Source organism: Nannobrachium achirus (assembly GCF_963921795.1).
Source record: "Nannobrachium achirus genome assembly, chromosome: 10".
Taxonomy (NCBI): Eukaryota; Metazoa; Chordata; class Actinopteri; order Myctophiformes; family Myctophidae; genus Nannobrachium; species Nannobrachium achirus.
Window position 1 is genome coordinate 20,257,943 of NC_137819.1, and position 15,024 is coordinate 20,272,966.

The window sequence follows — 15,024 nt, forward strand, 5'->3', positions numbered from 1 at the left end:
CATTAACCTTTCATATCCATATCGCCCCCAAAATGAAAGACAATCTCTGAGATAATTGCAGGCATCCAGATAGAGCTGAAGGCAGGTTGGGTTCATTATATTCCAGTGTCTATTGTTACTGTGCTGTTCACATTCTGTGCTGCAATCAGTGTTCTTCTGCTATAGTCAGTGTAATTGTGAATGTTTTTGAGTATCTACTACATTCTACTCCAACATCTGTACACATGATGAAACTGAAAGAAACATGACGAGAAACCCGCTTCCCCTCCCAGTGCTCTTTGATTACTTCTCTGTGTGTTTTTAGAAATCTTTTGAAAAGAACGTCTTTCACACAACGTCCCATCATCATCATATCAACCGTTACTCTAATCCGTCCTCTACTCCTGCTGTTAGAGAGCCCTTCACACAGCTCACCGCTTCTAATTTACTGTATCCTTCCCTGTGTAGAATAATGCTGCTGTATACAATCTATATATCGCACCCACTAGGTTAAATGTTACTGTACAATCTATATAGGATAAATTCTACTCTGTATAAAAGGACTACTATGTGTTTTCTCCCTCTCAATCTGGATGTATTTTATGATGTACTGTATATCTGGACTGTAAGCTATCAGTCAGGTTAGTGATGTTCAGTGTTAAAAGACTGTATAAGCTATCAATCAGGTTAGTGAGGTTTAGTGTTAAAGACTGTAAGCTATCAGTCAGGTTCAATGCAAACGCAGGTTGGTGCTGGGCAGCTGCATCTGGGGTCTTATCATAAAGATGTGTGCGCTGCTTCCTCTATGAATCACCCTCCAGGGCCTCTACTGCCTGTTAAGGCTTGATTTATTGTTCTATAATGACATATTCTCAAGTCGAAAATGCCTTATACTTTTGAGAGTAAAAAAGGATAAATTCAGATGTCATTCAGAAGGCGAATTCAGTTTGTTGGCCAAATATGTTCACATGCAAGGGATTTCATGGATCTACATTGTGCTAGGGCAGGGCAATGTGACACATTTTGAGCTTGTAGATCAGCTCTTTTAACATTGTTTTTTCACGCCGCCATTGTATAATGAAGAATAATATAGGGTTAAATGATTAATCAGATTAATTGATTTTGTCGATTAGAGAAAATCTATTTTAATTAGTTTAGTGTTGATTCGTTCATGTAAGAAATCAAATAAATATATGTAAAAAAACAACACAACAACAACAACATCGATTAACCTACATGAGCGAGATTAAGTCGGTTATTGGTTCTACATTTTGGATAAGATACATTTTGAAATTCCCACCCAGCCCTACAGTGTACATTTGTTCTCGGACACAGAAAAGCAGTGAGACAATATAAAAGGTAAAAAAGTATGACAAAAGCCAAAATTAAGAATTCTGTCTAAAATTCCATCAAGCGGTTTCTGGGGGACCGTGTTGAGATGACATTTGATCCTGCATCATGATAGGTCAAGGCAGTTTTATTTATTTAGCACCAATTAAAGAAAGCTTAATAGTGTATTTATGCTGGCTACCGGTAGATAGAACAGTTTTGGGTAGCGTCTGAGCATGACGTGATGCTGACATCAATGCAGAGAAGCTCTCCACACATCCAAGACCTGCTAGTCTCTCTACTTGTTCCACAAATTGCCTCACCTACCTTTTTATAAAGTGGAGAACAATCGATTGGCTCACACAGATTATTACAGTATTTATCCCCATCTCCGGTCCCGAAAGACTTGTCAGCCGTGACAGTTTCTCACTGATGTTATTTTGGGTCTGTGGGTCCAGAGGTGGACCCATCTGTGGGTGGATTGTGTGTCTGTGTTGCAGAACATTGCTTTGGAACTGTACTCATCTCATCCTCTTGTCATCTCTTGTGGTGAGCAATTACCTACCACTCTAAAAGCTCCCACATTTTTTTACTGTGGTGGTTGTTGGATGTTAGTCATGTTCTCTGCTGTCGTGAAAAGCACAAATAATTCACTGCCAAAGTCATTAACACTTCACTTTGTGCAGAACTGACATAATCATTATAATTTTATGTATTTTTAAGTACACAGCAAACAACGACCACTCAGCAGCACTCCAAGCGTACATGCGCACGCACACGCACACTCACACAAACAATGCATGAGGCATTTCTAATTACAAGGGCTTGCCCTCCCATCGTCAGAGAAGCTAATTTGGGGAATGAGAGGAGAACATGGTGCCTCCTGAATGCAGAGGAGCATGATGGGAAAGGAGGATTTGTCTTAATGAGGGGAATCAGTGGAACGTGGCATTTCATTTGTGTGTGCGACTGTGCGTGTGCGCGCGCGCGCGCGCGTGTGGGTGTGTGGGTGTGTGTGTGTGTGTGTGTGTGTGTGTGTGTGTGTGTGTGTGGGTGTGTGTGTGTGTGTGTGTGGGTGTGTGTGTGTGTGTTACATTCTACAAACACAACATGCTTCAAGCATGGAGGAAGAAGACTGTGTGTGTCAGTGTGTGTGTTTTGTTTGTCAGCGGGAATGGTGGAAGTGGCGGAATCCAAAATAAGCTGATGACGAAAGTGATGTTTATTGGCCAAGGGAATGCAGCCCTGCCACACATTTATTAATGTATTATTGTTTTATTTTTATGTAATTGAAAAGAGTACTCTACATTAGTAGTACGCAGAACAGATCTTTGTGAACAAAAACAGACCCCAAAAAAACATGAAAGTCAAAACATCAGAGGAAAAGGTGTGTGTGTGTTTATCCCCCAGATGGGATTCGTTTAGAGTGGAGTCTGGCACAGAGTCAGAGAGAGTCTTTAACTCCAGCAGAACTGCTGTCTAGTGTTAATGTGATCACAGAGAACAGAACAGGGTCCTGGGACTTTCTGCAGCCCAGGGCACAGCCACTGAACACCCGGCCAAGGTCAAATTGGCCAGGCCACTGTGTGTGTGTGTGTGCGTGCGTGCGTGTGTGCATGTGTGCGTGCGTGCGTGTGTGTGTGTGCGTGCGCGTGCGTGCGGGGGCCAGTGGGTTTATGTTCTCTGCATAATCCTTATAACTCATTACTACCGTGTGCTGCCTGCCAGGAGGTTGTTCACCTGCTGCTAAAAGTGTGAATTTATTTGTACGTTTCGACCTCAAGAGGACTTAGTAGAGCAGGGGTGCCCACACTTTTATGATTGAGAGCTACTTTTAAAATGACTAGCTCAACATTATCTATAGCCACCTCCCAAAACAGTTACCTGAATTGCTTTGGAATAGTCAGACACACTTGAAATTAGTCCGCTTGCCAGCCCATTGAGCCCCATTGTGAACCCGGACATATTGAGTACAGTAAGGTTTTATGTTAGAAATGTTGAGTATGGGTCCCCAGCATATAAAAACCACCGGATGCTAACTTGTATATGTTGAGCAATTTTCATAATCAGCCACTAAAGTTGGTGTCCCATTAACTTTACATTACAGGAAAAATAAGCAAAAAAATAATCTGCTTTAAGTAGCATATGAGGGGTCTAACTAGGGGTATTTCATGATTCTGAATCCATTGCAAGCATCCGTTTTGCACGAAAATCATTCCTTGGCGAAATATCGGCCTTGGTTTAGTGATTAAAAGTGCCGAATCATCACTTTTCACATGTTTCTGGGGTCCGTTTTAGCCCAAGGAATGTTTTTCATGCAAAACGGATGCTTGCAATGGATTCAGAATCATGAAATACCCCTAGTTAGACCCCTCATATGCTACTTAAAGCAGATTATTTTTTTGCTTATTTTTCCTGTAATGTAAAGTTAATGGGACACCAACTTTAGCGGCTGATTATGAAAATTGCTCAACATATACAAGTTAGCATCCGGCAGTTTCTACATGCTGGGGACCCATACTCAACATTTCTAACATAAAACCTTACTGTACTCAATATGTCCGGGTTCACATTCTGGCTAGTAGACTAAATGGGAAATAGTGGAGGGAAAATGTCTTCATCCCATTCAGTATGGAAGTGATAGGTTTTCTGATTCTTGAAAACAAAGCCTTGCATTGGGGGGTTTGCCTTCTTTTAGAAGCCACTAAGGGAGCTGACAGGCCCTAGATGTCCACCAATCAAGTCACCTTAATTCAATTGACAAAAAGAGGGGTTTTGTTTGTGTTTATAAAAAAATGTTTTATTGTAATTACATATATTTTGGCGGGCATGTCATGTGGTCTACTTGCACAGCCTTTGTGATCTGGGTACATACTGTACTGTATGGAGACCAGGAAATCATCACAAGAGACCCCTGAAAGAAACTGTTAAAATAGGTATTAGACAACAAGGCATTGTCCATAATATATTTAATAAGAATAACGTGCCATACCATACGTATGTGGTGTAAAAAAAAAAAGGTTCAAACCATATAGGAACTGACATTAGGGGAATCTTGGAGAAAAATATTATTTAGCTTAGTTACTTGTGTAGCAGATTAAATTGAGATCATACTGTGCCTAATTTAAATTGAAATCATATTGTGCCTAACTTACCCCATATTGTTGTGCATGCATGATGTGTTTCCCTTTGAAACGGGGTACGAATCTGACCCACTCTCTTCCAGAGAATACATTTTAACAAAGGCTGACGTGCCTCTTTTGGCTAAGAGACGTACTACTGAAGGACAACAAGGTCACGTTAAGAGCCTGTGGATTGTGTGATGATGGAAGCTGAGAGGCTGGAATGAACACCCAGAGAGAAGGTATAGAATAGACGGAGCCTGGGTCACCTTGACGCAGACTGAGTCCTGCTGGGTTCAATGTTCTCCTCCTCTGGCCTGGTCATCTGTACGGTGACTGTCATTCCCCTCACCACAGGGCTAATTGAACCAAATGGAATGGAACTGTTAGCGTGGCTGCAGCCACGGCCAACAGCCTGGCTCTGACCATTACGTGTGATGTACTGTAGCTTTTAGCTGGAAGGATCGTGCAGGATTTGATGTATGAAGGTAATTTACTGAGGGCCTGTGGTGATGTCAGTCGTTCCATCCCGTGCTGCCGTTAATGATGGTTATCATCTGGTCGCCTTGTTTTTCGCCTGGTGCCATGAAACGAGACACAGATCTTTACTAATAGCTATAGATTTTTCAGGATGCATTTCCCCCGCCAAACCATGTACAGTAACGCTCCTTGCAGTGAGGCAATCTGTGTTGTTTTTGACAGCAAATTTTGATTTAGTTTTAGTCATAGTATTTTGAATAAAATGTCTTTTAGTTTTTGTCATAATTTAGTCACCCGAACAGTTTTAGTTTTAGTCCAATTTTAGTCGACTAAATATCATAAGATTTTAGTCGACTAAATCCACTGTTGATTTAGTCAACTGTAGAATTGTATTTTGGCAGGCCTTGATGGCATCATAATGACTGATTTTACGCTTGGTTGTGTGCTGAAAATAGCCGATCTACAAGCTCACGAGTCACAACGCGGCGACGCGTTGTGAGCTTGTAGATCTGCTATTTTCAGCACGCAACACCTGAGAGCAACCAAACATAAAATGACTCTTCTCCACTAGTCCCTCTCTTAACGTTTTAGTCTAGTTTTTATTTTGTTGACGAAATTGTCAATATATTTAGTCTTAGTTTTAGTCATCACAGCTTAGTTTTTATTTTGTTTTTGACAGTGAAAAAAACGCAGTCGACAAAAAAATGTCGTCATAGTTTTAGTCGACGAAATCAACACTGGAGGCAATGCCTCAGGAGAGTAGAGTTGATGCTTGGAAATGGAATGGTTGCTGGTTCTATCCCCGGCTCCCCCTGGGTTAGTGTCGAAGTGTTCTTGAGCAAGACACTGAATCCCGTGCTGCTCCTTGATGAGCAGGTTGGTGCCTTGCATGGTTTCTTCTGCAGTCGGACGAATGGGTGAATGTGACGGGTGAAAGTGTTTGGAAAAAGGCGCTACAGAAAAGCACATTATCATTTTTTAACATTATATAATGTTATGTTGTGTTTTCTCTCCCCTCTGTCCAGCTGGCTGTACGTTTGACGAGGACTCTGAGTCCAGCTCGTGTGAGTACCGCCAGGGACAGGAAGATGACTTTGACTGGCAGCTGATCAGAACCTACAACTGGCCGCACTCCACTCCTGACCTCCTACCAGGTAGCTTATGAAAACACTTACACTATGATCACTCTACTGACCTGCTACCAGGTAGCTTATGAAAACACTTACACTATGATCACTCTATGACCTCCTACCAGGTAGCTTATGAAAACACTTACACTATGATCACTCTACTGACCCTCCTATCAGGTAGCTTATGAAAACACTTACACTATGATCACTCTATGACCTCCTACCAGGTAGCTTATGAAAACACTTACACTATGATCACTCTACTGACCCTCCTACCAGGTAGCTTATGAAAACACTTACACTATGATCACTCTACTGACCTCCTACCAGGTAGCTTATGAAAACACTTACACTATGATCACTCTACTGACCTCCTACCAGGTAGCTTATGAAAACACTTACACTATGATCACTCTACTGACCTCCTACCAGGTAGCTTATGAAAACACTTACACTATGATCACTCTACTGACCTCCTACCAGGTAGCTTATGAAAACACTTACACTATGATCACGCCACTCCTGACCTCCTACCTGGTAGCTTATGAAAACACTTACACTATGATCACTCTACTGACCTCCTACCAGGTAGCTTATGAAAACACTTACACTATGATCACTCTACTGACCTGCTACCAGGTAGCTTATGAAAACACTTACACTATGATCACTCTACTGACCTCCTACCAGGTAGCTTATGAAAACACTTACACTATGATCACTCTACTGACCTCCTACCAGGTAGCTTATGAAAACACTTACACTATGATCACTTTACTGACCTCCTACCAGGTAGCTTATGAAAACACTTACACTATGATCACTCTACTGACCTCCTACCAGGTAGCTTATGAAAACACTTACACTATGATCACTTTACTGACCTCCTACCAGGTAGCTTATGAAAACACTTACACTATGATCACTCTACTGACCTCCTACCAGGTAGCTTATGAAAACACTTACACTATGATCACTTTACTGACCTCCTACCAGGTAGCTTATGAAAACACTTAAGGGGGTTCCAGACGGTACGCGGTCACCGCCTCCTAGTAATTCATTTTCAATGAGAGGCAGGTGGCTATTTCGGCCCGAGGTGAGCGGGCGCAGTCCCGTGAAAATCCCCGCGAGCGTGCTCGTTTGTGCATGCGTACGCGGGCGGCGAGGGATGGATTGTGTTCATCTTTGTGAAATACCACGCAGCGTTTACTCGCAGAGCGAGTGTGTTTGTGTATTACCGCGGCGCGGCAACCGCTGCCCACACTTCTCCTGACCTTCTATGAGTTACACATTTATACATTTAGATCATTATGATCCACCATGTGCATATCACTATATGTACGAAGTAGGTTATGAAAACATTGACAGTTATGTAAGTAGAAAATCTAACCTCTTATGCCCTATTTTTATACTTTAGGTCCTCTCACACTGGGAGTGTAACTCCTGAGTAAATCCACACTTACAACGCTTATGGAATTGTTGGAAATATTGAAGTAGCATAATTCTAACTGGAAGTGCCTGAACAAAATAACTAGCATTTTGAAACCACACACACACACACACACACACACACACACACACACACACACACACACACACACACACACACACACACACACACACACACACACACACACACACACACACACACACACACACACATAATTGATAATAAAAAAGGTTTTCTGCTGGCTTTCTTTGCTATTTTGATCATTTCAAATTTCCTCTTTTTTCTTCACACATGCACGCACACATGCACACAGACACACCCACACACACACACGCACGCACACACACATGCACGCACACACACACACGCACGCACGCACACACACACACACACACACACACACAGACACACACACACACACACACACACACACACACACACACACACACACACACACACACACACACACACACACACACACACACGGTGCACAAGAAACAATTTAAATAGTGAATGTCACAGGCAGCATGCTCTCTGCAGAGATGTTCAGAACCAGTGCATCTGCTGCTGTGTTGTGGTGTGTCTTTCTTAAGGTCACATAGGAGACACGTCATCACATCATGTGCTTGTACAGTATGCTACAGCCTGGTTCCTGTAGTGAAATGTTGCTGGTATGAACAGTGTGAATTCTAGGCTGCTGGTACAACAGTGTGTGTGTGTGTGTGTGTGTGTGTGTGTGTGTGTGTGTGTGTGTGTGTGTGTGTGTGTGTGTGTGTGTGTGTGTGTGTGTGTGTGTGTGTGTGTGTGTGTGTGTGTGTGTGTGTGTGTGTGTGTGTGTTATCAAGTGCTTGTTCCTCTTTTATGCACACACACACACACACACACACACACAACCCTCTCTGGAGGCACGTTGGTACGTAAAAAAACAAACCTCCCTGGGATTGGTGGAGAGACACAGGTCAGAGGTCACTGCTGATTACACTTCCTGGTTGTCCTCAGGGCCCCCGGCAGCTCAAAGCAGAACGGAAACATTGTTTATCTTCTGTCATCATCTTTTACGCTATGCTATGCAGGGTTCCAGAGTTATTTTGCTCAGTGCAGTCAGTGTACAGTGAATTTCTCTTGGTTCAGGTGTTGGGTTCCTATTTGTCACACAGGGCTTTCCCAAGGCACAGCAGAATGGTTCTAAGCGCAGTGAATAGCAGATCTATTTGCATTTCCATTTGCACATGGTTAGGTGCTGTTTGGCACTGAAGGGTTTAAACCATGCCCGTTCCTGGATTTTCTGCTCGGTTGCCTTACCATGCTTAACTCATTTAGAACGGGTACACATTATTGTGTATCATTATTTTATGCTTTAACTATTGAAAAATAGCAGATCTACAAGCTCACGGTGCCGCGCTGCGAGCTTGTAGATCTGCTATTTTTGAAAAATCGTGAAAATTTGAATTTTGACCCGATTCTATAAGTGTCTTTTGAATCCTTCTGAGGTTTTTGAAAAACCCATGTTTCAATGTCAGCAATCTGGCCAGCCATCGTCAAAGAAAAGGTCCTTTTCACATAACTGGAGCTCAGTTAGTCTGTTCTTGAGAGACTACTATGTCAGAGGTTCTCAAAACTTTTCATGTGAAGGACCCCCAAAATGATATGTATTTGGCCACGGACCCCCATCTCAAAATATTTAGTTCCAGGGACCCCCCCAGAAGCAACATTTGAGTTACAAACGTTCACTTAAAAAAATACATATATTCAAAGATTTTCACACATTTTCACGACTTTTCAAAAATAGCAGATCTACAAGCTCGCAGCGCGGCACTCGGTGCCGCGCTGTGAGCTTGTAGATCTGCTATTTTTCAATAGTTAAAGCATTCAATAATCCTAGGCCTAAATGGGTTTTAATGCGGCCAAATGGTGCCTGTGGGAGGGCTTAATGATGCAGGTATTCACTGATTGTTTTGTTTTTGTAATGCTGTGTTAGCGTCAACACTAAAAGCTCCAAATGCATGTGTGAATAATTGCTACTGCTGGACAGTTGGAAAGACAATACACTTACAAATCCAGAACTATTCAAAGAAGATCACAATCATTGTTACGTATAGACTCCAAACTCTAATCATGTTAGCACATGATTGACACAAAACAGGTACAAATAACCAGTAAGACGCCTAAGGGCGAAAAGCCCTAAAGGGCGAGGTGCGCCATGTCTTGGCCCCAAAGGGATTTGGTTCCCCTGGCATCACAGGGATCTCCATATATGGCAATAAAAGGGATTTGTTTGTTTCCCCTGACATCACAGTGAGATTATATATTGGCATTCACAGATATGGGCTTAATATCGATGACATCAGGGATCTCCATATATGGGCATAAAAGGGATTTGGTTCCCCTGGCATCACAGGGATCTCGATATATGGGCATACAATGGATTTGGTTCCCATGACATCACAGTGATGTCAGAGTGTGAGAGTCAATCAACAAAAAAGACAAGCGTTACCCATACAGACAGACAGATACGGTCAAGATGTGGCGGTTCTGATAGTAAACTGTTTTGAACAGAACTCTAATAGAAATAGAATTGATCACTTAAATGTGACCATTTCGTCCGAGACGGCCGGTGTAGCCCTCTGGGCACCTAGGCTGCTAAAGCCTGACAGCGACACACTGTCCCATTGATCCCGAAGACCTTTGCTGCGTGACACTCTCCCCATCTCTCTACCCCTATTCTCACCACAGTCCCCAGCGAAATTCCTCAATCTGCATTGGCTTAGAGTGACGGTTTCGGCCGAGGCATCTTCTCCCCGTGCGTTTTGCGTGCGCGATCCGTTCACGTAAATGTGGGCTCAAATAATCCAAGTATGACTCTACAGTCGATATGAACATTTTCGCTAGCTTAGCCCCTAGCACTCCAGCTATGCTAATGCTAACGTCTAAACAGAAAATGGATGGGAGCTGGGAAGCTATAGCAGGGAAAGGACCTGACGTCACTTCCGCTTCATGTCAGAGGAGCCATGCACTATCGATTTGTGAGATAGAAACTTTTTATTTCCTGAGAACTTTAGCCAAAAATAGCAGATCTACAAGCTTGTAGATCGGCTATTTTTGGCAAAGTGGTTAGAGGGGAAAAAGAGCAGATTGAAAGTGAAAGGTCAAGTTTATTAACAGTTTCCCAGCCAAAATAGAATGGTTGTTGGTAGATTAGCCGTGACATTTCTGTTATTGTATTATGATCTGAGACATAATATTATGTAATATGTTTATAAACATAACCCCTCCTTTTTGGACCGCAGCGTTGTTTTTTTTATTTTTTTTCAATCCCACAGGGTTTGCTCACCGTGAATATCTGGATCTCCATTGACATAAAGTGGAGGTTTTGGCCAAGGCATCTGCTCCCCGTGCGTATCGCGTGCGCGATCCGTGTGCATATAATCCCAGCATATGGTCCAAGTATGACTGAACGGTCGATGTGAGCATTTTGGCTAGCTTAGCCTTTAGTACTCCTGCTATGCTAATGTAATCGTCTAAACAGCAAGTGGACGACAGCAAGGAAGGCTGAAGAAGGAATGGAGCTGACGTCACTTCTGCTTCATCTCAGAGCAGCCATGAGCTATCGATGGACGAGCGGTGACTAGGGAAGGTTAGACGATCGCCGATTTTCGGATAAAAATAATTTATTTCGGTTTTAATGACAAAGTGCGATAAAAGACGGCGCGGCTGAGACTCCTTGCTCAGATGTACGGTATATTCCGGTTTTAATATTAAGGGGCTCCCCGTGGCTTGGAAAGGGTTAAGTATTGACGGTTCAAGTAGTTAAATATCTGAAAACACACATTGACATGAATCCAAACTACACTGATGATCGTGCTGTCAAACGATGAAACTATGGAATCTATGAACAGGTTGTGGGGGTCCCTGCTTCATCTCTCAGCTAAGGGGTCCTTAGTCTGAAAACGTTGAAGACCCCTGACGTGGAGTTAAACAGGTACAGCTGCATGATCACCACAACTGTTGTGTGGTCCATTTAACTTAAAGCAGGAAATATTAGACTTGCAACATTACATCCAGAAACAAGTGCTATTCCATTATTCATTGAATGGCTGAGAGTTTACTGCGTTATGGTGGTGGAAGGATAAGCAGCACATTGATGATAAGCTTTGATTTGCTACATTAACATTGAATTAAACAACACTGCAGGATGATTATGGTCTGTTGAGGTATTAATTTGACGTGTCGTTTCCCTAAGGCGACATAACTTAAATATATTACTAAAATAGTTGGTAATTGGTTTGTCGTAAGTGGACAATGCATTTTTTCCCTTGGTGAATTAATGTGGCCCACAAAAGGTTGATATTCATATAATAAATATTATGCGTTGAGCGGCTCAACTAATCCCCCCCCCCCCCCCCCCCCCCTACATTTAATTACTGTAGCTAAATCTAAAATATTTGTGTTAAAAGGAAAGGAATAGCCTCACTCTCTGGAAATTCACATCCAGATATTAAAACCCATTTAGAACGGGTACACATCGCTGCGAGCTTGTAGATCTGCTATTTTTGAAAAATCGTGAAAATTAGATTTTTTACCCGATTCTATACATGTCTTCTGAATCCTTCTACGTTACTATGTCAGCAATCTGGCTAGCCATCGTCAAAGAAAAGGTCCTTTTCACTTAACTGGAGCTCAGTTAGTCTGTTCTTCAGAGACTACTATGTCAGTGGTTCTCAAACTTTTTCATGTGAAGGACCCCCAAACTGATATTTATTTGGCCACGGACAAAATATCTCCAAATATATAGTTCCAGGGACGACCCAGAAGCAAAATTTGAGTTACAAACGTTTGCTTTAAAAATACATATATTCAAAGATTTGCACACATTTTCACGTCTTTTTCAAAAAATAGCAGATCTACAAGCTGTGTATCTTGTTGTGTATCTTGCTGTGTATCTGTGTAGCTATATCTGCTATTTTTCAATAGTTAAAGCATTCGATAATTCTAGGCCTAAATGGGTTAACTCTATAGCAGTAAGCCTTGGAACTTCTTGATAACATGCAAGGTCAAACACATCACAGCTGCTGCACAATGTCATTGTACTGTAGATGTATAGATCTCGCCCAGAATGTTTTAATTCCTCCAGAGCTGCTAAAGGCACTGCAATTGAGACAACAGCTTAGTTTATTGGGCTCCAACAGATCAATAGTATTGATTTGCGCCCACAAACCAGCGGAATACCAATGACATGAAACAGTGCAGCTGGAAAAGGAACATTTCATGATCTCAGCCTTTTTACTTCAGTCTTGCCACTGTCTCAGACAATGGGAGGTTCAGGCTAGCGTTGGGCCATATCTAATCTCATACCTTTATACCGTCCTGACATTTCAGCGGGGTATATAAGGCGAAGAGCTTTGCTGCTGGTGATATAAGTCATTGTAGCATGCACGGTGTTGTCTAGCCAACCTTAATATGCAATTAACCTACTTAGACCAGTCTTGCGGGGTTTAGATATACTTTTTAATTAATAAGTGGGCTTTTCGACTGATTCAGCACAGGTTGCTGGAGGGCACGATGAGGATGGAGGGTGTGGGGACAATAAACTGATTTTGTAGTTGGAGGAAAGTCATGTAGCAATATTTTCATGATTCCAGTCAATATTTTTTGACGGTATTGAAAATCATACTGTGGGGATTTACCTTGGTATATCATAATATACCATCCAAGCCCAGTTCAGGTAACCTCGCCTCACCAGGCTTTCTGGGAGAAAGCCTGGTATTTGTTTACTAAACAGGTTGGTTGATCCGGTCGGGAGCGGATGACGTCCTACGTCATTTTGTATTCAAAACGGACTACACTTTGGCCGGAACTACCAACCGGAATCAGCTTTAACCCAGTTAGCGCATGCGCTAACTGGGTACAAAATGACGTAGGACGTCATCCGCTCCCGACCGGATCAAAAGCCAGAAATTGGAAGCGATCCTAGGCTACAGTTCAGGTATCTGATTCATTTGGATCATCAGAAGGATGCAGACAGACAGACAGTTTTATATGACTGCTTCAGTGACGTGGAAAACAAACAGCTTTGTCCTCTCCTGGACTACAATTAGATTTCGGGCCCGTGCCCAATCTATATAAGAGCAGAGCAGCATGGGATTCAGCTACTACCGATGCAGACCGGCCAGGTCGATTTTGATTTTATTTATTCTGTACGGCCAGGTCACAATAAAGGCTTTTTAATTGTATTCACATTCCTCAATCCGTCTTGGAACTTTTTTTTATTTTACTTATTTTACTTTGGGGAGCATAGGTCATTCATGAACTTGTTGGGAGATCTTCTCTGCTTTTAATTGATTGATTAATTGATTGATTGATTGAATACTTTATTAGTCAGAAATGGCCTACTGGTCCAGGCGCATACCACTTAGGCATTGCCACATAGGCATGGATGCCTGGCGGCGTCGCCGGTTCGATTCCCGATCCGGACGACCTTTGACGTGTGTCACTCCCCATCTCTCTCCCAATTTCCTGTCAGTCTACTATCCTATCAATAAAGGCATAAACGCCCAAAAACTAATCTTGAAAAAAAAGAAAAAACAGTCAGACATTTAGGCTATGTATAACACAAAAGATCACACCCAGTGTGAAGTGAGCGGTGCTATTCATGAGTTAATTTCAGTAAGCATCCCGCCAAGCTTGGCCAATGTGACCCTGGGCGTACAAACAGACACCAATTTGCCAATCACAGTCTGGACAGACGTGGGACAAATAGACAAAGCAAGATCCAGGAGCGGCTGGCACCTGCTCAAAAAAAGTGTATTCAATTCATCAACATTTTGCACTGCAACTTTTTGCAGTGCACTTTTACATAAGACATGAATGAAGTCTGTTTGAAGTAACATAGACTATAATTGTATTCACCTCCACATTGAAATATGCATCAGAACTACTGTAAGTCAGTCTAAGAATTCTTCAAGCTATGAATATCTCCCCATCATAAGGATCTTCCCCCAAACGTCTCCCCCAGGGCTCAACGTGATGCCCAACCATTTGCCCCAGCAGAAACTTCAAACGAGTTTGTGCGTGGCGATATCCTCCATCCCTGACTGATGGGTTTAGGGGTGGGAATTCCCCTGAACCGCACTGATGATTTAGCGCCGATGACCAGATCTCGAATTTGCGCTTGAAAATTGTTATCTGAACGGGCAGCTTATACTAGTTGTGTGATCGCAGCTTAGAACTAACCAGCAAAGACACAATGAATTTTTACATTGAAATTTCATATTAACCCAGAGCAGTTGGTTCATGTTCCAGCATTATGTCTGTTCTGTGTCTGTTGTGGAGGTGTAATGGAACAGCCACGTAGGGGTGTCACAAGGGGGGTAAAAGTGGGACTGAGTTACTAGGGCCCAAGGCAGAGGGGCCTTAATTATTTTATACTTTAGCTATTGAACATTGCAGATCACAGCGCTTGTAGATCTGCTGTTTTTGAAAAGTTGTGAAAATGTGTGCACATCTTTGAATATATATATTTTTAAGCAAACATTTG

At 42.4% G+C, this 15,024-nt stretch overlaps 1 protein-coding gene across 1 annotated transcript in view; it reads left to right on the top strand.

Moving 5' to 3' along the window:
* The window catches only part of LOC308293341 (receptor-type tyrosine-protein phosphatase U-like), a gene marked incomplete at its 5' end in the record, with an annotated part of 208,359 nt that overhangs the window by 56,416 nt on the left and 136,919 nt on the right, over window positions 1-15,024 (top strand). The window contains one exon of the mRNA XM_080735808.1: window positions 5,936-6,064. Within this exon, the coding sequence (XP_080591934.1) occupies window positions 5,936-6,064 (129 nt within the window). The remainder of the gene's footprint in view (window positions 1-5,935; window positions 6,065-15,024) is intronic.